A 24,276-nucleotide genomic window follows, 5' to 3' on the forward strand; every position below is an offset into this window, starting at 1 on the left:
ACATATGTGCTGGATGGACTGCCAAGGCAATTGTGAGATCTGCCCTAGTTGTATCTGCCATTTAATATACAATTTATAGTTTATAATCAACCACAATTTGCCTGTTAATTCATGTTTAACATAAGTTGATTTTGGGTTTTAGATTATATGGAGTTAGCTAAGCTAGTATTAGCCTCCCACACATAGCCAACAACAGGCTCTGACAGGGATCAGTCCTTGCACCGTCCCTCTTCAACACATATACCAGTGACCTTCCTCTTACAATCAATGCTCTTCACATATGCTGACAATGTGGCCATGGCTTTCCAAGTTTAAAAAAAAGTTCAGGATGTAGAATACACCATGTTCTCTGGAAGCCTATTTCAGAAAATAGAGACTTTCTACCAAACTCTGCCAAGATTGTCATTTCAGACTTCCACTTGAACAACTCAAAGGCAAGAGAAAATCTGTCTAGTTCTGTGGCTGACCATTCATCCACAACCCACACCAAAATATCTTGGCATCACGCTTGATGGTACACTGACCTACTGCGATAACTTTTGACACCAAAGGAGCAAAGTAAGGAAAATTTTAATTTCTTCAAAATGTTTAATTGTTTGTAAGAATGCTTGAAAAGGACTTTTAAGAATTTGCATCAATTGCTTAGGAATCAATTGCAATTTTTTTTTTGGATACTAAGAAATACTGGTCCATGTGGCCTGGCAGCCCTTGTCCTGGAAGCAGTACAACAGGTAGGAAGTTAAGGCCAAAAACCATGCAACCAGTCAAAAGGGAGGCTACAGACACAAAGGAAAGCTACAAGCAGAGGAGCTAGAGGATGAAGGCAATTAGCACATAAATGCAGACACATAAAGTAGACATGGACAGAAAGAGGAACATGCTGAATTCTTGAGAAGGAGAAAATCTCTCTTGGGAAGAGGTCCGTTTTTCTATTTGGCAGAAAAGTTGCCAGGAGCTCCTTGAGGCACTGTGCAAGCTAGCTTAAAAAAAAAAGTCTAAAACCCAGAAGGCTGTGTGAATAGGTTGGAGAATGTAAAGAGCTGGGTGTTATTCCAGCAGTGACCAAACCATGAACTGGAGTGTTGTTGGTTGAGAAGGTACTCTGGAAAGCTACACCATTAGGATCAAGGGAGAGAGAGTTTGTGCCTTCGCTCATGATAATTGTACGCATGAAACTCGGAAGTGAAAGCTATTGTCAGGTAAGACATCTGACTTACCCTGCGTGAATAAAGAACAGCACATGGTGGAATTGTGTAGCTATGTAATGCCATATATGCTGAAGGGGAACACTTGTGGCTGTATAAAATGTATCTTTGTTGTATTGACTTAAAGTAAACTTACCTTTCTATTTGAAGTCATTTGCCAGTTAATTCATGTTTAATCTGTGGTTCTGATTAGTGTTAAAATAGAAGTTACAAAAAGTGAAGTCTGGTTGTCGATTTCAGCATTTGGGGATCGTTTGATAAGTGTGATTGACGGTTTCCCTACAGGAATCGTAACACTACCAGCTTGAATGATTTCCTGCACTAGCACACACTGAACCTCCCGATGCTCAAAGGGAAAACATCCTCAAAGTACACCACCTGCTGACAGGTAATGAAGCTCTGCCACTGATATAGGACCTCAAACCCCATGCACTCATGTGAAATCCCATTGCCCCTACTGGAATACATTCCACATCCTACAGACTGATGACAGCCCCACCTCTCGATGGCTCTCCTCCTGGTTGACTGCAAACATCACTAACTACAACATGGTAACTGATCAGAGTGATGTCCCAGATTTCAACCTTCCATGAAAAATTTGCATAATCCTCAACTGTCTGGGGAAAGGCCAGGGAAGCACTTGATCCACAGAAAAACATGAGGAACAGCTCATTGTGACTGCAGCCATCAAATCAAACCGTCACCACATTCTGAACTTCTGCCATGAGAGGCCCATTCCTGATGGCATTATACTGCACCAGCTGAAGCCATTGAATTGTTAACCTCAACATCAAACTATAACTACTTCCCCAACCATACGAATAAAATAGGTTACTCCATAAACCCAATCATGTCCTTGCTCAACTTATAGAAACATACATGCTCCAGCAAAGGGTCAATGGATAGCTATAAGGAATACAAACTCTTATTAATCTTTCCCTTGCCGAGAGGTGCAGAGGCCAAATTTAGAAACCCAACGGCCATCCCTGCTGAGGCAATGTAATGTAGTCCAGATCACAGATTAAATGAGAACTGTCTGATTGGTGCGATTCAATGCCATGCCAAGCAATGCATCACATTTTCACTGATCTATTTGCTAGAGGGAATCGGTTAAGGCACTAATTATACCAAATATGCATTTCAATATATACTTATGTCAATTTTCCATGCCTTTCCTGAATAAATTTGTCAAAATTAACTGATAATATAGGATAATAGTATAAAATAATCACTGACCAGCTCAATAAATGAAATGACATTCACACTAAAGAAACTTAGGTTAGCAAGTGAACAATGATGCAGAGACGAGCATTCAAATGAGGGTAAATTTTAATCCCACTTTGCTGAAAATTAAGTTACCAATTAATGTTGGAAAGTAATAAATTGCTGATTTGATATTTAAATCCAATTTTTAAAAAAATAGGATTCTAGTCACTAGTTGAAAATCTTCAATACAAACTGTACACCAAACACTCACCTTTCTTGTTTTAAAGCATATTCTAACATTTTTATTCTTCTTACTAGGTCCTTCTTTAAATTTTCCTGACCTTTCCTTTCTCCTTGTAAAAATGCTATCCGAGCCTGTAAAAAAAAAAAAGTTAAATAGCTATATCAATACCTCAATGTTTTTGCTACGTAAAGGTTTTTTTTCAAATCTCAAAAATAAGTATATGATTAAACAATGCTGGCACTCTAAATATCACCTGGGCTTGGTGGGGGGGGGCGGCGGGGAGAAAAGAGCTCTTTTCCCTCCAGGTGAGAAAATAAAAATCACATTTAAATCATCGTATGGAAAGTGAAATAAAAATTGAACCAAACACGAGCATAGGGGAGAAACATAAATATAGCTAACAGAAACTGTCAAAAAAGTTATTAAAAATCCACAACTTTAAATTTTCTTCTGAGAGAATGATAGTCCACACTTGTAAAATTAATTTGTCATGGTCAGATAAATTGTTTGGCTGTTTGTGACTTAGTACTCCATTTAAAAACTCAGGAACTCTTGAATGAACCAGACTTAACGTTTTCACTACAGCTGGAATAGAGTGCAAGTAATTGAAGCTGACAACAAATCAGTGATTTCCAATGATTTCATCTGCAAAGGATACAACTACCAACCCAATGGAGGAGCAAAGTTATCACTCTCAGCAGATTTGTTTATTACTGTTTGCAGATGACAGAGGTTTGTTAGTTTTACATAATAACGGAAAGCAATGATAGCTTTACTAATATTACCACCACAAATTTAATGTGAGATGTACCATGCTTCTCTCAGAATTAACCAATTGATAATTAGTTACATCTGGTGATTCAGAAGAGTCCTTCTCACTTTGGTGTTAGAAACCTTTTTTTTATTTATCTATAGTGGCTGAGGTACAGGTTATATAAAATACAACACACGTATCATAAGATTATTGAGCATCAGATGGATGCAAACTCTGGTCCAGAGCAGTAGCACTGAGTACAGAAAGATTGTTGATGACCCAATCCAAGTTAACCACTGTTCTCCTTTTAAAGTTTTTGTTCAACAATTTTACATCAAGTACACATGGTTTATTTGAGATTTCAAAGAATTTGATCAGAAATCATCTGCTAAGATAGCAAATAGGTAATTTTAATTGTAATGCATAATTAAATACATGAGCATAACTTGTAAACCACTGGGAAATAGTTTTATATGCCAAAACAATAACAGAAATAATTCTCTCTCCAACTTCTGACCCAAGTAACAGTAAATCCTCTATTGACTATAGGTTCATTTAGAGGGATTCTGGGAGAAAACGTGTTCACGTAGCACTGCTACCTGTGTGGTCCACATTTTACCTTTGAAAAATTCCATGCGAGCGGTGCAGGTGATAACATCACGAACAGATTTTTCCTCAATGGGTCCTTGGGGATCAAAGTGATCTCCAACATTTCCTTTCAAAGAATCTTACCCCAAATTAGGGGTACGCAAAACACAAGGCTCTAGGAACAGAAAGATCCATCAATCCATGTCTTAATTTCTTTCCTGAGATGAAAGAAAACAAATTGGACACATCTTTGGGGCTTCATAACTGACAAACCTGTCTACTACAGCCCGAGCTTCACTAGTCACATCAGTGGTCCTTGATCCTCCAAAGGTCATGGCCATTTGGACACAGTGAACCAAAATGAATCACATAATTCGCAATTCTTGTTTATATTTTTAAAAAGAAGACCATGAAGGTGCAAGATTTCTTCTCTCCCTGATGTTACTTGATCACCATCCATCAGTATCCTGAACTGAGAGTGCCATTTGTGGAGAGGCCATCAATACAAGTCACCAAAAACTCTAATGGGGAACTCGGGGTAACTCCTTTATCCAAAGAGTGGTGAGAATACAGTATTCACTACCATGGAGTGACTGAAGCAAATAGTATATATGCATTTAAGGAAAAAATAGACAAGCATTTGAGCAAGAAGGGAATTAAGGGTTACATTGATAGACTTTGATGAGATAAGATAGAGAGCTCAAATGGAGGAGAAAACACAGGCATGGACTGGTTGGGTAAAAAGGCCTGCTTCTATGTAATCCTATGAATGTGCTCTGTGCCAAGTGTTGAGAAGTAAAAAGGATTTTGATGCTGACAAGATGATTCTAAACAAAGAAAACATCAGAAGCAACAATGATGTTAAGACAAGCCAAAAATTGTGGTCAAAGACATGGATTTTATGGAAGCTCTTAAAGGGAGACAGGAGAAGCAGGAGGGTTTAAGATTGGATTCTAGAGAGTGAAGGCTAGGCAGCTGAAGCTGCAGCTGCTAATGGTGAGGTGAAAGGGAAGGAGGGAGCAGCACAAGAGTTGCAGATAGGGGTGGCAGATCATGAAGGGGTTACAAATCAAAGGTGAGGCCAGAGGGTGATTTTAAACACAAGGGTAGGGAGCTTAAATTTGAGGTGTAAAGGGGCCAACAGCCAATGTAGGTAAGCAAGAGCCTTGGGGGGTCAGCAGGCAGGAGTGAACATAAGCATCAACATTTTGGATGAGCTAACATATACAGAAAACAGAACAGGAAAGGAAATTGGTGTCAATAAACTAGAACAACATGCAACCTTGATACCCCAAACAATGTACTGCACATTAGTATATTTGGAAAGGATGTTCCAGTGGTCGATTCCTGAGCACAGAAAACATTATAAATGTCCAATGGACAGCAGTTTTGCAAAGCAGGCAGGTGACACAATCTTAGATATACAAATGCAAAATGCTGCAGATGCTGAAAATCTGAAATAAAAACAGAAGATTGTTGGAAACACTTAGCAGATCAGACAGCATCTGTAGAGAGGAACTGTTATTATCTCAGCTGAGGTTACCCCTGGACAAGCCTTGTCTACACACCTGGTCACCTCTTCAAAAAATTCAATCAAATTGGTCAGACATGATCTCCCCTTAACAAAACCATGCTGACTGTCCTTGATTAATCCCTGCTTCTCCAAGTGTAGATTAATTCTGTCCCTCAGAATTGCTTCCAATAGTTTCCCCACCACTGAAGTTAGAGTGACTGGCCTGTGGTTCCCTGGTTGATCCCTTCCTCCCTTCTTGAATAACGGTACCACATTGGCTGTCCTCCAGTCCTCTGGCACCTTTCCTGTGGCCAGAGGTATTGAAAGTTATTGCCAGCACCCCTGCTATCTCCTCCCTTGCCTCACTCAACAGCTAGAGATACATTTCATCCAGGCCTGAAGATTTATCTACTTGTAAGCCTGCCAGACCACTTAGAACCTCCTCACTTTCTATTTCTTTAATTATATCACAGTCCTTCTGCCTGATTTCCATACCGTCGTCCCTCTCCCTTATGAACACCAACACAAAGTACTCATTTAGAACCCTACCTACATCTCCTGACTCCACACACAAATTACCACTATGGTACTTAATGGGCCCTACTCTTTCCCTAGTTATCCTCTTACTCTTAATGTACTTGTAAAATAACTTTTGATTTTCCTTTTTTATCTATTCTAAAATCCAAGGAGACAAAACCACTCCACTACCCTCATCAATCCTCCTTGTTACTTCCTCAAAAAATTTGATTAGATTAATAAGAAACCAAGGATAAACGCCTTCCCCCAACAAGACCATGCTGACTATCCCGGATTAATCCACTCCTTTCTAAGTGACAGTTTATCCGATCTTTCAGAATTGATTCTAATAATTTGCCTACCACCGAAGTCAGATGGATCAGCCTATAATTATTTGGCCTATCCCTCGCACCCTTTTCAAATAATGATACAATGTTCACCGACCTCCAATCCTTTGGTACCTCACACATATCTAGTGAGGATTAGAAAACAATCCTCAGAGCACCCACTATTTCTTTCTTGGTTTCTTTCAACAGTCTGGGATACAATCCATCCGGCCCTAGTGATCCACCTTAAAGAATGACAATCCCTCCGGTACTTCCTCACTTACCGTATCTTAATATTTCACAATCCTCCTCTTTAATTAGAATGTCTGCATATCCCTCTCCTTTGTGAAGGCAAAAACAAAGTACTCGTTAAGAAACCTGTCCACATCGTCTGTGTCCATGCATAAATTACTTTACATCCCTGGTAGGTCCTATCCTTTCCCCGATTATCCTCTTGCTCTTAATGTACCGATAAAACATCTTTGGGTTTTCCTTGATTTTACCCAATATTTTTCCATATCTTCTTTCTGCTTTCCTAATTTCCTTTTTTACTCCACCCCTGTAATTTCAATACTCTTCTAGGCTTTCTACAGTATTAAGTCTTTCGTGACCGTCACAAGCTCCCTGGATGAGCAGGGGACTCTAGATCCAGCAGTACTACACTTCTTCTTTGTTGGGACATGTCTACACTGTGCCCATAGAATCTCGCTTTTGAATGCCTCCCACTGATTGGTCACTGATTTCCAATATCATCCCTGCAGCCAGTCTGTCCAGCCCTGTCAGAATTTTGTGTTTCAATGAGGTCTCCTCTCATTCTTCTAAACTCCAGTGAATACACGCCTAATCTGCCCAATTTCTCCTCATATTACAATCCTGCCATCCCAGGAATCAGTCGTCTAGGTCACAGGTAACGTCCACGACTTCCACATATCACAGGATGTGCATTTTAGATGACTGAGCTGCCCTGCCATGCCTAAACTTTATTTCACTTACATTAAATATAAGTAAACCAAAGTAAAATAAAGTTATTTTATTTTACTTGGCTTTGACTTAACTTTACTTCCCTCTTGTTTGTGTTTCTTACTTAAATAAAGGTTAACTACTTTGTAAATTATACAATTTTCAGCTATTTAAAGACACCGATAAATGAACTTATGGTTTTCCTGTGATGTCACTGATTTTTTTTTTTGAAACTCGGCCAGGTCCCAAGTAGATCAGATACGGTTCTCTCTGCTCCCTGAAAGTAAGCAAAGGCCCTGAGCCTCTCCCTCTTCTTTATCTGCTCCTAGATAGAGATGCTTCCCGAAGGATGTGTTTTAAAGATAAACGAGCAAAATATTCACCAAACAACCACTGATCTGCTTTCCTGTGATGTCACATTGCTTTCTGTCAGATGCTGGCTGATCTGGACAGCTCTTCTAAATGATACTGATTTAGAATGATACTGTCTGCCTTTGGGTCTTCCTTTCTGCCACTCTTCCAGCTGATGCTGACTGCCTCTGGATCTTCCTTTCTGCCACTCTTCCAGCTGACGCTGGCTGCCTCTGGATCTCCCTTTCTACTGCCAATAGTATACCAAGTATACTATTTTTTGATTCATCCAATACAAGATATCCGTAATTAAGAGAGAGGTCCCCTTTTATGGTCATGCTGTCTCTCTTCCCATCTACACCATGCAAATTATTGTTGGTTGAAATGTGCCATATTATGCAATCTTTGTCAGAAACTCAAATCTGCATTACATTTAACAAATTCTACCATTAAGAAAACTTAATTCTGTACAAATATTCCACGCATATTAGGGTCAGGCGCTAGCCCAACATTATGTGGATTGAACAATAGGCAACTTCACATTATGCAAGCTCAACTTTTCACTTAAGTAGCTTTAAACCATTTATTGGAGCTATTATTTGAAATGCATCACTGTCCTCAGCCAGGCAGGCTGAAATATATATTAAGCACACAAGTTGGGCTCATTTTCTGTACAACCCATACAAACTAAAATACATTAGCCTTTGATTAAAAGTATCAATAGTTAATAAGTATCCAATAATTAAGTAGAACTGTTCATTATAAACACAAATTGAAACAGTCCATTTATATAATAGTTTCTCAAACTTGGGTATAACTCTAGTTTAAACACATTGATCTGGGAGCAAAATATATTCTGGCGGTAAGCATTAAAAGCACCACAAGGCGGCAGTCCCTCACACCATTTGGTCTTCACACCAGAGTATATCTGCAAATACTGCAAAACCATCTATCAAACTTTAAAAATAAAAAGTTTAGAGTCAAGATGGTTTGTTGTAATGTTAATGTTAGTAAAGAACTTTGCTAACATTAAAATTGCAACACCTTTTAAAAAAATTCGTTCTGGGCGAAAGACCTTGTGAGGAATATTTCCTATCCATGGCTGGTGGAGCTCCATGCAGTTGTGTTTTTTTTATTCATTCATGGGATGTGAGCGTCGCTGGCTAGGCCAGCATTTGTTGCCCATCTTTAATTGCCCTAGAGAAGGTGGTGGTGAGCTGCCTCCACTCACAACATTCTGCAGGAGAAACAATTGATATGCATATGCAACTATCCTCCACCCAACCTGCTTTCATTAGGAGAAGCTGCTGCAGTTTCAATCACGAGTGCTGCTTGCTGCAATTTGCAGACTCTTTTGAAATAGACTTCATACACAGTTTGCTATGGTGCGCCGTTAAACAAATCCTATTTGATGTAAAGCACACTGGCAGTAACTTCCGAGCTCCAGGCGGTGTATCTGGGGCTACCCCAAAGATATGCTGGGGAACCCCCTCCGACGTTCCCAGGTAAGGGTTGCATGGCAATTGCCCGCAAAGTTCGAACTTCTGATGGGCAATTGCCCTGCATTAGGAACCATCTGAAAATGCAATTTAAATCATAAGCTTCAAATGGTTCTGACTATCTTACAGCAAGTTACGCAGAAAAAGTTAGAATAATTAAAACCACTTCTAGCTTCTGGGTAACCACAGCACTGATCCCCCACGAGACCCCTGACTACACCACCTCCCCCAACTATACAACGAACCCTGACAACCCCCACCCTACGCAATCCAACTCTGATTACCACTCCACGGACGTTCAGGCCCATGGCTCACAGCGAGTCTTGGCTTGACACCTCAGTTGATTCCCAACTCTCTGACCGAGACAGCGCAACTCATTCTTGGTACAGCAGTGTCAGACATACTGAAAATGTATAGTATAAAATATAATATTGTTGCTGCCTGCTTGCACTAAGTAATGCAAGCGTGAAGTAAATGGTCAATGTAGGGAATGCAGTCTCTAATCAATTTTCATCATTACCAGATTATAAATTCTACTGTATACAAAATACATTTGTGGTTAAGATATTAGCAGTAATCATCTAACTAGCTTCAGTGGAAAAAAAAATCAGATGCAAATTCCTACAGAATCCTTATAAATAGGGAATTCTATTTAATACTATAGTATGTCAAAACCTGCTTTTGTGTAAGTCTCCAATAAGTAAACAAATATGTCTATTAGTTTCTAAATTACTTTTGCTGAATTAAGTGAGATTCAGCAATAAGAAACAGAAAATTCATATGGACTTCAGTGTGGCCTGTGTGACTTAGAAAGATGATGCAAGGTACATATTCTGAAGTGAGTTAACATTTTAAAACAATCATTTTGTAAAAGAATAGCAAAGCTTTGTTAAAATCTTCAGAAAAATCCAGAGTGCTCTTGTCTCAAAGAGGAGACATCATCTCTATTTCTGACAGGTAATAGGTCCGTCATCCTGTACTTGTGTTTCAGGATACTTTAAGCACATTATAAAAATCAAAGAAATCACTAATCTATGACTCATGATCTTGAAGGATAAGATCAGTTTGTAACTGATGTTGAACAGTGTCACCAGCAGGGTGGGGACATCTTAAGATAGAACCAAACACTGCTGATTGCCATAGCTAGCATGTGCAGCTGGTTGGCCCTGACCCAAGACAGAAAGTGTTTGAAATTGCAATTGAAGGGTCTCATATTTTTAATAGGCTCGGCAATCAGAGTAAAAGGTGGGTAGGCGGAGGTACAGCAAAATCTTCTTTTGCCAACTTATACTACAGTCATATTGGACTTAAAACATCAACTTTATTTCTCTCTTCACAGTTGCTGTCAAGACCTGGATTTTTCCAGCACTTTGTTTTCATTTCAGATCTCCAGCATCCACAGAATTTTTATTTTAATGTTTAATTCACTGCCACCTCTCTTCCAGGGATGTTAACCTTAAAGTTCTGCTCTTCTCTCCAACAAGATTGCCATTTCTCTCTTTCACCTTCTTCATCTTTTGTTGCTTCCCATTTCCCTCCCAATGTTTGATAACTAGTTTTCACAGCTACACGAGCCGTATTTGACTGGAAATATTAGCATCTGTGGAGAGATAAACATAGGTATCAAACCTGCTGAGATTTTCCAGCACTTTGTTTCTGTCTTAGATGTCCAGCATCTGCAGTATTTTTGCTTTTATTTTGGTCCCAGTCCTGTTGAGGTGCAACCAGTCCTTTTTGAACGGGCACCTTCTGTCCCAGAACTGGTCCCAATGCCCTAAGAATCTGAAGCCCTCCCTCCTGCACCATGCTTCAAGCCATGCATTGATCCTCCCTACCTTCCTATTTCTATCTGGCTAGTACATGGTACTGGAAGTAAATTAGAGATTACAGCTCTCTATGTCCTATTTTTTAAACTTCCTCCCTAGCTCATGAAAATCTGACCTTTAGATCTCAATACCTGCCCTCTCTCTGTCATCGGTACCAACGTGGGCCACAACTTCTAGCTCACTTCCTTACCCCTGCAGAATATTCTGATCCTTTCTGTAACGTCCTTTATCCTTGCACCAGGGAGGCAACACACATTGTGGTACTCACGATGACGGTTACACACTTGCCCTTCTGCCCCCCCTATAGAATCTCCTGGAACAACTGTTTCTATGCTTTTCTGCTCCCTCCTGTACAGTCCCTTGCCAGTTGGCGCCATGATTTGGACTGTGCTCCTTCAGGGTATTGTCACTCCCAACAATCTCTAAATACTGAGTACTTGTCTGACAGCAGCACACACCCTGAAGACTCCTATACTACCTTCCTCTTCCAACTATCCGGATGGCCACCCACCTACTAACTAGACCTCACAGCCTGTGGGGGCAAACCTACCTCCTGGAACATATGATCCAAGAAACTCTCATCCTCCCTGATACTCCACAACGACTTCAACCACCCGTCAAACTCAAAAATGCTAAGCTCAAGCTGGAGACATTTCTTACATGTGATCACCTAAGACATGTAGTGCCCTGAAGTTCCCACATGCTGCAGGAATTACAAACAACAGGTCTCAGATTCCCATCCATGATATGAAAAAAACCCTATTTATAAATTAATTGTAATGAATACCTCTAAATCTGCTCCATGTTTATACACTGACTGATTCACTTACTGTTATACTAGCCTTGATCTTCCCAACTCTTAACTTGAATGAATACTCTTGTTTAGAAAGAGAAAAATACTCATCAACCAATCACCCTGTGATGTTTGACTTTGATTTTCTTAGAACGGTCAGTCAGCTGTGAACCCACAGAACTGTCTCACGGTGTTCCCTCTTAGGCTCACTCTTATCCTCTTGCCCTGTTCCCTCTACAACTTGCTCTTTTATCATTTTGCCTGTTTAACCACAGGTGACTTAGATCCAAGAAGAAACCACACATTAATTGTTTTATCTTGCATAACCACGAGAGAGATTTCCACGTTTTTTTGTGGAGCAAGTTCACTTTGCTACAGGATTTCGGGCAGAAAGGGGGGGGGGGGTACAGAAGTGGGATTTTTTGCAACAAACGGTGACAGATGCACAAGTTCATGTCTTGCCTGAGGAGCTTGGCTTTCACTGGATATAGCCAGCAGGTAGTGAGACACAGCAGCCTGATCATCTTCTTTCCTGATTTCACTCATGTTTCCTGCTGTTAGAACCAAGCCCAATCTTCCCTTCACTAAGCAGAACACCGAGGCCAATTATAGTGACCTTACCAACATCCCAGTCGAAATCAACTAAATGAACATAGATTGATGATCAAACTTTCTTGGTACGTACTGATTCACTTTCTCATTGAGCCACTGGAGAAGCATTCGAGTCAACAGTTCAAAATTCAGCAGCAGTTACATAAATTTCATTTACCAGTCAAAATATTCTTTTATATCACTGATAAGTAGAAGCTACAGTGCAATCAAATGAAGATCCTGCATTTTACAGCCAACACCCTTCTTTCACAGAAAACGTTCAATCATTGTTTTGGGAACTGCCCAAAGCCATAATTCAGATTCTTCCCCATTCACATTGTTTGCTGATCACTAATAATGCAAAGAAAGGTAAGAAATATCAGGTTGGCTCTGGTAATCATCAGTACATCCGTAAGCAGCACTTTTCAATTATCTGCTCACACATTCAGATGTGATGTGTAAAATGCATAAGTATAAATGCTCCTGTGCAGTGCAGGTCATCAATGGTACATTTCCCACTCCATAGTGCCAAAAATGAACACAAATATGAAATTGATGCCACTACAGTGGCTGCCAATCAGTGTTGGAAAAACCTTCAAGATACTCACTCACAATGTCTTTCTATGAACTTTAGAGCAGAGGCATACAAAATAGCACTAATACTTAATAAATAGCACTGTGCACGTTAAACCTTCTTCCCATCCTAGGCCAGTGAGCACAGGGATGATAATTAAGCAAGTCTTGATGCAGGTTAGCAAAGTTTTTTCATGAGTCTGTAGGCAGAATATTTGCTGATAGATAATTATTTTATTTTGTTGGAAGGGGATACAGCCACATTAAGTGGAATGTGCAGGTAACCTTGCCTGCCAACAACAGGGCTAGTTTTACGGTTTATGTTGAATGTAGGTATCCATGTATTGCCCACTCTGCACCAGATTTGCAAGCCACTCGCAATCTCTTCAATTCTGCATACAAGAGACTTGGCCTGTCCTTGAATATTACCACAGCAAAACTCATATCAAGCCTAGTCAGTCAAATATTCCACCTTCCAAATATGCTGAAGAGACGACTTTGAAATATGTTGAGCACTTCCCATACTTCGGCAGCCACCTCTCTCAAAAGACCACCAGGAGATCCAATACTGGACCAGCTGCACCAGCTCAGCCTTCTACAAACTACGGCAACAAGTGTTTTGACAACAAATACCTCCACAAGCCAACAAAAGTCCTAGTGTACAGAACAGTTGTCATCACCACACTCCTGTACTGCACTGAGACCTGGACTGTCATGCAACACATAAGAGCACTAGAGAAATTCCATCAGCAATGCCTCTGCCACATCCTCTGGGTTCCATGGGCGGGACCATCAAACGAACACTAGGGTCCTTCCTAAGGCCAGCTCGACAAGCATTCAAGCAAAATTCCTGAAAAATCTACTACAATGGACTGACATTATGCTTGTTTGTCCCTACAACCACACCCCCCCCCCACCTCTCTCTCTCTCTCTATCTCTCCGCCCCCCACACACACACCTTAAACCAGCTTATATTTCAACTCTTTCTTGGACTCGAACTCAAGTTCTGTCGAAGAGTCATGAGGACTCGAAACGTCAACTCTTTTCTTCTCCGCCGATGCTGCCAGACCTGCTGAGTTTTTCCAGGTAATTCTGTTTTTTTTTTGACATTATGCTTGGATGGCCAAAAAGTGTATCACCCTCCAGGGCCTGTTTTCTCAACTGGCCAACGTTCCAGGAGAGGACAAAAAAAAAACTCTTCATAAGCACTCTTCTGCTCTCCTTGAAGTGCAGCAGGATTGACATTAATGACTGGGAGGAGTTTGCCACTAATCATTCAAAATGGCAACAACTCGTCCATCAAGTTGCATCATGCTTTGAGTCCAAACACCATAATGATGAGACATAAGCAGCAACAGAGCAGGAAAGAAAAGGAAGCAAATCCCATACTCCAGATCCCACTAACTTGTGGGACCTCCTGCCCAATGTGCCCAAAGATCTGCAGGTCAAGAATCGGCCTGTTCAGTCACATGAAGATCCATGGGAGACACTTGTGACCCTGGGTAGACGTCCTCTAATTGAAGGACAGCCGATGACAACAACGCAACAGATCTACAAGTTCGCCAGTAACTTGCACTCTAATTACCCACTGTCGTTATGCAGGTGCCTAATGAATAGGATCAGAGAATGTAGATTCAGTGGGCAAGTGGCAGAATGGATTGCTAGCTGGCTTGAGACTGCAAGACAGAAAACAGAATAGGAATGAAGGATGGTTATTCAGTGAGGCAGCAGTTGGGAAGTGGTGTTCCCCAAGGATCATCGCTGGGACCACTGCTGTTCACAATTTACGCTAACAATTTGGATTTTGAAATTGAAAATACTATTTTTAAATTAATTTATGACATCAAATGGGGGGGGAGACATAGTCAAAACTGAAGAGAACTGCAGAAAGTTGCAAGAGCGCGTTAATAAACTTGCAGAATGGTTAAATAATTGGCAAATTAAGTCCAACACAGATAAATGGGAGGTGGTACATATTGGTAGGAAGAATAGGGAGGTCACTTATTATTTAGAAAATGCAAATCTAGGATCTCGGTGTACAAATTCATCAATCGCTAAAACTTGTGCCACAGGTTAGTTAGCAAGGCCGTAAAAAAAGCAAATCAAGCAGTAGATTTTATCTCTAGAGGGATAGAATTGAAAAGTACAGAAGTTATGCTAAACCTGTATCAAATCTTGGTACAAATCTTGAACACCACATGGAGTTCTGTTTGCCATATTATAAAAAGGATGTAGAGACACTGAAGAGGGTGCAGGGAAGGTTTGGAAGGATGAGACCTGAAATGTGAGTATACAAATCAGGAAAGGATTGACAGGCAGAGTCTCTTCTCTCTTTAAAAAAAAGAGGCTTAAGGGTGACCTAATAATATTAAGGAAAGTTTTGATAGAATGGATGCAGGGAAAATGGGGATTTGGGGGGGGGGTGGGGATGCATGAGGAGAGCATAGCCAGAGGCATAGCCATTAAGGTGGTCACAAAGAAATCCAATAAGGAATTCAGAAGAAACTTCTTCACCTGAACAGGGGTAAGATATGGAATTAAAAACCAAAAAACTGCGGATGCTGGAAATCCAAAACAAAAACAGAATTACCTGGAAAAACTCAGCAGGTCTGGCAGCATCGGCGGAGAAGAAAAGAGTTGACGTTTCGAGTCCTCATGACCCTTCAACAGTTCTGCTGAGTTTTTCCAGGTAATTCTATTTTTGTTTAAGATATGGAACTTGCTACCACAACTGAAACGAGCAGTTTTGAAGGATTTGAGGGGAAACTAGATAAGTTATGAGGATGAAAGTCATGGTGGTAGATTTAAACGAGGAAAGATGACAGGAGAGTCCAATAGGATTTAAACGCTAACATGGACTTGTTAGGCTGAATGGCCTGTTTCTGTACCATATATCCTATGTAATCCTATGCAAGAGCAGCTCAGCCTACAAAGGTGGTTGCTGCTATCGTCACACATGCAGTCAGTATGGCTCTGGTGCCTGTTGAGCTCCAGGACACGTATTCTTCCATTCAGTGTCACTTTAAACATGAATCAGTGAGATGTTGAGAGGTGAATGAGGTGATTTGAAAATAACATCCAAAATCAAGTTAGCAGTAATTAGTGAAAAGGCACAGATTAGTGTCAAGATAAGGTGCAACATAACATACAAACTAGGAGCGGGGGTAGGCCATTCGGCCCTTCGAGGCTGCTTCGCCATTCATCATGATCATGGCTGATCATCCAACTCAACAGTCTGCTCCCACCTTCTCCCCATATCCTTTGATCCTTTTGCCCCAACAGCTACATATAATTTCTTGAAAATATACAACGTTTTGGCCTCTACTACTTTGTGTGGTAGCAAATTCCACAGGCTTACAACTCTGGGTGAGGAAATTTCTCCTCATCTCAATCCTAAATGGTCTACCCCGTATCCACTGGTAGACCCGTAGACTCCTGGTTCCATCAGGAACATCCTTCCTGCATCTACCCTGTCTAGTCCTGTTAGAATTTGAGATCCCCCCTCATTCTTCTGAACTCCAGCGAATATAATCCTAATCGACTCAATCTCTCCTCATATGTCAGTCCCGCCATCCCAGGAATCAGTCTGGTAAACCTTCGCTGCACTCCCTCTATAGCAAGAACATCCTTCCTCAGATAAGGAGACCAAAAATCACTCAATATTCTAGGTGTGGTCTCACCAAGGCCCTGTATAATTGCAGCAAGACATCGCTGCTCCTATACTTGAATCCTCTCGCTATGAAGGCCAACATACCATTTGTCTTCTTTACCGCCTGCTGCGCCTGCATGCTTACCTTCAGTGACTGATGTACGAGGACACCAAGGTCTCATTGTACATTCCCCTCTCTCAATTTATAGCCTTCCTAATCTGCCTTCCTGTTATTGCTACCAAAGTGGATAACCTCACATTTATCCACATTATACTGCATCTGCCTTGCATTTGCCCACTCACTCAGCTTGTCCAAATTACACTGAAGCATCCTCCTCACAGCTCACCCTCCCACCCAGCTTTGTGTCATCTGCAAATTTGGAAATACTACATTTAGTTCCCTCATCTAAATCAATAATATATATTGTGATTAGCTGGGGTCCCAGTACCAATCCCTGCGGTACCCTACTAGTACCCCACTGCCCGCCATTCGGAAAAAGACCCAAACAGTTTTTTATCCGTCTCAGTACACTACCCACAATCCCATGCACTTTAACTTTACACGTTAATCTCTTATGTGGGACTTTGTCGAAAGCCTTCTGAAAGTTCAAATAAACCACATCCACTGGTTCCCCCTCATGTAACTCTACTAGTTACATTCTCAAAAAATTCCAGTAGATATGTGAAGCATAATTTCTCTTTCATAAATCCACACTGACTTTGTCCAATTCTGCCACGGTTTTCCAAGTGCTCAGCTTTTATAATGGGCTCTTGAACTTTCCCCACTACCGATGTCAGGCTGACTGGTCTATAATTCCCTGTTTTCTCTCCACCTCCCTTTTTAAATAGCGGGGTTACATTAGCTACCCTCCAGTCTGTAGGAACTGTTCCAGAGTCTATAGAATCTCAGAAGATGGTCACCAACGCGTCCACTATTTCCAAGGCCACTTCATTAAGTACTCTGGGATGTAGATTATCAGGCCCTGAGGATTTATCAGCCTTCAATCCTATCAATTTCCCCAACACCATTTCCCTACTAATACTAATTTCTTTCAGTTCTTCCCTCTCACTAAACCCTGTGTTCCCCAACATTTCTGGTATGTTATTTGTGTCCTCCTTTGTGAAAACAGAACCAAAGTATGTATTTAGTCGGTCAGCCATTTCTTTGCTCCCCATTATAAATTCCCCTATTTCAGACTGTAAGGGACCTACATTTGTCTTCACCAATCTTTTTCTCTTCACATACCTATAGAAATTTTTACAGTCAGTATTTATGTTCTCCGCAAGCTTACTCTCGTACTCTATTTTCCCCATCTTAATCAATCCCTCGATCCTCTTTTGCTGAATTCTAAACTGCTCCCAATCCTCAGGTCTGTTGTTTGTTCTGGCCAATTTGTATGCCTCTTCCTTGGATCTAATATATCTCTAATTTCCCTTGAAAGCCCTGGTTTGGCCATCTTTCCTGTTTTACTTATGCGCCAGACAGGAATAAGCAATTGTTGCAGTTCATCCATGTGCTCTTTGAATGTTTGCCATTGCCAATCCACCATCATCCCTTTAAGTAACGTTTCCCAATCCATCATAGCCAACGCGCGCCTCATTCCATCATAGTTTCCCTCATTAAGATTCAGGACCCTAGTCTCAGAATCAACTACGTCACACTCTATCTTGATGAAGAATTCTGTCATATTATGGTCGCTCATCTCCAAGGGGCCTCGCACAACTAGATTGCCAATCATTCCTTTCTCATTGGACAATACCCAGTTTAGGATGGCCTGTTCTCTAGTTGGTTCCTCAACATATTGGTCCAAAAAACCATCCCATACACTCCAGGAATTCCTCCTCTATGGTATTGTTACTAATTTGATTTGCCCAATCCAAATGCAGATTAACGTCACCCATAATTACAGATGTTCCTTTATTGTATGCGTCTCTAATTTCCGGTTTAATGCCATTCCCAACATCACTACGAGTTTGGGGGTCTATATACAACCCCTACTAACGTTTTTTGTCCCTAAGTGTTTCTCAGCTATGCCCATACAGATTCCACATCATCGGAGCTAATATCTTTCCTCACTGTTGCATTAATTTCCTCTTTAACCAGCAATGCAACTCCACCACCTTTTCCTTTTTGTCTGTCTTTCCTAAATACTGAATACCCCTGGATGTTCAGTTCCCATCCCTGGTCACCCTGCAACCATGTCTCTGTAATCCTGACTATATCATACCTGTTTACATCTATTTGCGCGGTTAATTCATCCACTTTATTGCGAATGCTCCTCACGTTAATGCACAAAGCCTTAAGGCTTGTCTTTTTAACATTACTTGTCCCGTTGCCACTATTTTTCACTGAGGTCCTGTTTGATTCTGGCCCTTGTTTTCTCTGCCTATCACTTTTCAGAAAAATAAAAAGGCGACTTATTATTTAAGTAGAGAAAAACTTCAGAATGCCTCAGTGCAGAGGGATCTGGGTGTCCTCGCACATGAATCATTGAAAGATAGTATGCAGGTACAGCAGGTAATAAGGAAGGCAAATGGAATTTTGGTATTTATTGCTAAAGGAAGAGAGTATAAAAATAGGGAAGTGTTGCTGCAAATGTATAAGGCATTGGTGAGACTGCACCTGGAGTCCTGTGCACAGTTTTGGTCTCCTTACTTGAGGAAGGATGTAGTTGCATTGGAGGCGATTCAGAGGAGGTTCACTAGATTGATTCCAGAGATGTAGGGCTTATTTTATGAGGAGAGATTGAGCAGTTTAGGCCTATAATCGCTAGAGTTTAGGAGGATGAGAGGAGATCTAATTGAGGTATATAAGATGCTAAAGGAGATAGATAAAGTAGGCGTGCAGTGGATGTTTCCCCTTGTGGGACATTCTAGAATGAGGGGCCATAGTTTTAGGCTAAGGGGTAGTAGATTTAAATCAGAGATGAGGAGGAATTACTTTTCTCAAAGGGACATGAATCTGTGGAATTCACTACCTCAGAATTCAGTGGATGCCGGGATGTTGAATAAATTTAAGGAGGAGATAGACAGATTTTTAATTAATTGAAAGGTTATGGGGAGAGGGCGGGAAATTGGAGTTGAGGCCAAAATGAGATCAGATCGTATTGAATGGCGGGGCAGGCTCGAGGGGCTGAATTGCTTACTCCTGCTCCCACTGCTTATGTACTTAATCCCCTGTCTTTTGTTCTTGTCCTTGATTCCCGCTCCTCTGACTCCTTGCATAGGTTCCCACCCCCCGCTATTTCAGTTTAAACCCTCCCCAACCACTCTAGCAAATATTCCCACTAGGACATCAGTCCCAGTCCTGCCCAGGTGTAACACGTCCAGTTTGTACTGGTCCCATCTCCCCCAGAACCGGTCCCAATGTCCCAGGAATCTGAAACCCTCCCCCTCACACCATTTCTTCAGCCATGTATCCGATATATCCTGCTATTCCTACTCTGACTGGCACGAGACACTGGCAGTAATCCTGAGATCACTACCTTTGAGGTCCTACTTTTCAACTTACTCCCTAACTCCCTGTTTTCTGCTTTTAGGACCTCATCCCTTTTTTTTTTGCCTATGTCATTTGTACCAATATGTACCACAACCACTGACTGTTCACCCTCCCCCTTCAGAATATCCTCTTCCCACTCTGTGACATTCTTGACCCTAGCACTACGGAGGCAACATACCATCCCGGAGTCTCGTTTGCAGCCACAAAAACACCTATTTGCCTTACAATTGAATCCCCTATAACTATTGCATTCCCACACTTTTTACTCCTCCCCTGTGCAGCAGAGCCAACCGTGGTGCAACGAATTTGACTGTTGCTGCTTTCCCCTGAGATGCCATTCCCCCCCCAACAGTATCCAAAGCGGTATATCAGCTTTGCAGGAGAATAGCCACAGGAGATTCCTGCACTTCCTGCCAAATCCTCTTGCTCTACCTGGTGGTTACACATTCCCTTCCTGGCTGTGGACTCTTAGCCTGTGGTGTGACCACCTCTCCATACACGCTATCCATACATACTCTCCGCCTCACAGATGCTCCACAATGTCCCCAGCCACTGCTCCAGCTTTAACAACTTTAGGTCTTGACCTCCCTCCTCCATCCCCACCCCCTTCCTTTTGTTTTTTTCCAATAAATTATATAGATTTTTCTTTTTCCTACCTATTTCCATTATTTTTAAATCTTTTATGCTCCCCCCACCCCCACTGGAGCTATACCTTGAGTGCCCTACCATCCATTCTTAATTAGCACATTCGTTTAGATAATATCACCAACTTTAACACCTATGTGTTCTTTTGTTCTGTTGTCTGTGACATCTTTTGGTGATCTGCTTCTATCACTGCTCGCTTGTCCCTACAACCACAGCCCCCCTCCACTTCTCTCAACACACACACACACACACACACACACACACACACACACACACACACACGCACCTTAAACCAGCTTATATTTCACCCCTTCCTTGGATTCACCTAGTTCTGTCGAAGGGTCACGAGGACTCGAAACTTCAACTCTTTTCTTCTCCGCCGATGCTGCCAGACCTGCTGAGTTTTTCCAGGTAATTCTGTTTTTGTTATGCTTTTTTATTCTTCCTGCCAAAATGGACAATTTCACATGTTCATTCTTCTCCTCCTCCGAGGATGCCATTCACTCAGCATCTTCCTCCGGCTCCAGCCATACTCCGGATCAGGTTGTGAAAAGCACAGGTGACAATGATACAGGATACCCTTAAGGGGCCATATTGCAGGGCGCCCCCAGATCTATTGAACCATCTAAACTTCATCTTCAAAAGGCCAATGGCCTGCTTGACAGTGGCCTTGTAGTAATATGGCACTGATTATATATGTGTCCTTTGTCTGTATGCAAGGGTCAGAAGCCATTACTTTAGAACTTCATCCCTCTGTATCCAACCATAAAAAAGTGTTTGGTGCCTGATGAGTTGAGACAATTGGGATCAAGGATGTAGGTGACCGTGGCAGCTTCTTGGAAACCTCATGCACACATGCATGATCCGCTTACAGTAGTTGCAGATGACCTGATTTGAGGGAGTGGAACCCCTTCCTGTTCACAAAGATTCCCGGGTTCTCTGAGGGAGCCTAGATAGTCACAAGTACAGTCAATGATCTCCTTGCTCCTGAGGAAACCCAACCATGGCCCCAAAGCAGACTTCCCACTCTGCCTGACTGGCCTTATCAGTTGTGAACTTGATACATTGGATGACAATTCATGGCAGCCCTGATCTCCTTTATGCAGCAATGGGCCAATAACCAAGGGATGTCACAAACACCTCTAGCAGATCCCTGAAACCAATCACAGGTCAAAAAGTTGAGTGCCACTTTCGATTGGCATCAACTCCTGCTTCAGCATCCCTCACAACTCTGCCACCACCTCCATGAAGATCCATAGTGTTCACAGATATCTATGTCGACATCGCGATGAAGCTAAGCCTCTGACCAAAATTCCCACCCCCCCTTGAGCTGGGTAACATCTTCTGTGACCATGAGCTGCCCTCTTGCCGAAACACACCCTCTTACTCCACATCCATTGGCTTCCTCAAGCAGCTGGAGTTCCCTTGGCTGCTGTTTAGGCACTCGGTGTGGCTACATCCGTATCTCTGTGCCACTCTTCTTGAAATCACTATATGATACAGTTACAATTCGATGTTGGTGTGCCACAGAACTGTATATGGGCAAAATGACTGTATTGAGAAAGGAAGTTCAAAACAATTGTTTGACTTTCGGGACTATGAAAGAGAGTTTGAAATTTTCAGCATGACATTTTCCCGTCAGTGTTCTGGATACACAAAGAAGCTCCAATTGGAAGTTGTTGTACTGCAGAGTGACACTCTGTTGAAGGACAGGTTTTATGATAATGGTGCCACCAAGTTTTACCAATCTGGCACCAAATTATCCTAAATTGAGGACCTTTGCATCAAGAATTATTTTTATGCTTGTGAACAGATATCCTCCATCACGAATATTAGCGAAGCATGTTCTCAACCTTGTGACGCAAACCTGAACTCAGTTGTTAAGTTAGCCTCACCCCAGTATTTATGCCAAATGTTAATTCAATGGTTCAAGCTAATTAGTAGCAGGTTACTGAGGAGCAGTAGTAATAAATCGAAGCCAAGTACCAATCTGGTTTTATCTTCATCTATTTTTACTTTAATAACATTTCTGAATATGGTCCACGCCATATGCCCAGAGCTCAAATCAGGCACACTATTCAAATTGAATTTGACACCCACGGAGTAGATAGAAACAAAATTTACCGATCACATATTAAAGATTCAGGACTGAAAGTATTTTTTTCTACACATAGGATTGCACTCAAGTGGCAGTTAAGCTTATGACTTCTGCCTCAAAGGCAAGAATGTTACTGAACGGTACATCAAAAATGAATGGTTGCACATAGGGTTCGAGATTTATTTTTCCACAAGTAGTCTGAATCCAAACATTATTATACAGGTCAAGCTTAAAATCTAAAAATTAGAAGCATTTTTCCCCTCCACCTTCAAGTGGCAATGTCTAAATAATAGAAAATAATTACAAGGATTCACGCCAAGATTTTGAACTAAACCAATGTACCTTGGAAAAGAAATCCATAAATGGCACCTATTTCTTTAACCCCGGTCCAAACTATCACTTAAAAAAACAAATGCTTTGCACTATTAGTTCCTTTAATGGCACAGTTAGTTAATTCAACAAACAGCTCAGCCATGTACAGAGCAGGAAGATTCCAGGTTCAATCCTCAATCTTCACCGAGGCAGGCATACCATAATTGGAGAATTGTCCAGAGTTCCTGCTGCTGTTCACTATCGGTTTCCTGTCCAGAACATATATGCATAGTTGCCGATTGAGAGCAAGATCAAACTCTGCTGTAATGACGCATGCCCTGGCTTGTCAACACAAAGTGTATTTATATTGCACCTTTAACATAATAAAATGCCCCCAGGTATTTCACAGGAGCACTATAAAGCAAAATTCTATGCTGATCCATGCAAATTGATATTAAGGCAGAAAAACGTTGGTCAACAAAATAGGACTTAGGAGCAGGAGTAAGCCATTCAGCCCCGAGCCTGCTCTGCCATTCAATAAGATCATGGCTGATCTGGTTGTGGGCTCAACTCCACTTTCCTGTCTGCCCCCGATAATGCTCAACTCCCTTGTCTATCAAAAATCTGTCTGAATTTATACAAGGTAGAATCAATGACCCAGCCTCCATTGCTTTTTGGGGAAGAGATGTCCACATACTAACGACCCTCAGAAAAAAATTCTCATCTCAGTTTTAAAAGGCAGACCTCTTATTCTTAAACTGTGTCCCCCTAGATCTAGTCTCCCCGACAATGAAAACATCCTCATGTTATCGACCCTGTCAAGCCCCCTCAGGGTCTTATGTGTTTCAATAGGATCACCTCCTATGCTTCTAAACTCCATTGGGTATAGGCACAACCTGTTCAATCTCCCATAGGATAAGCTCTTCATCCCAGGAATGATCTGTACTGATTCTAACATAATTATGTACATTTTCAAATCAGGAAACTAGAACTGTACACAGTACTCCAGATGTGGTCTCACCAAGACCCTGCACAGCTGCAGTAACACTTCCCTACTTGTACATTCCATTCCCTTTGCAATAAACAACAACATTCCATTTGCTTCCTAATCACTTGCTGTAGTTATAT

General features: G+C 41.4%; 1 protein-coding gene across 6 annotated transcripts in view; it reads right to left on the reverse strand.

The window, feature by feature from the left end:
- Positions 1-24,276, reverse strand: part of strn3 (striatin, calmodulin binding protein 3) — a 268,108-nt gene that overhangs the window by 209,877 nt on the left and 33,955 nt on the right. For 4 of the 6 annotated variants that reach the window (XM_041213988.1, XM_041213985.1, XM_041213984.1 and 1 more), the window contains exon 2: positions 2,683-2,786. In XM_041213988.1, the coding sequence (XP_041069922.1) occupies positions 2,683-2,786 (104 nt within the window). Of the gene's footprint in view, positions 1-2,682; positions 2,787-4,028; positions 4,176-24,276 lie in introns of those variants that run through there. The other 2 variants (XM_041213987.1, XM_041213986.1) reach the window with 2 other exon arrangements.

Source organism: Carcharodon carcharias, chromosome 20 (assembly GCF_017639515.1).
Source record: "Carcharodon carcharias isolate sCarCar2 chromosome 20, sCarCar2.pri, whole genome shotgun sequence".
NCBI classification, from domain to species: Eukaryota; Metazoa; Chordata; class Chondrichthyes; order Lamniformes; family Lamnidae; genus Carcharodon; species Carcharodon carcharias.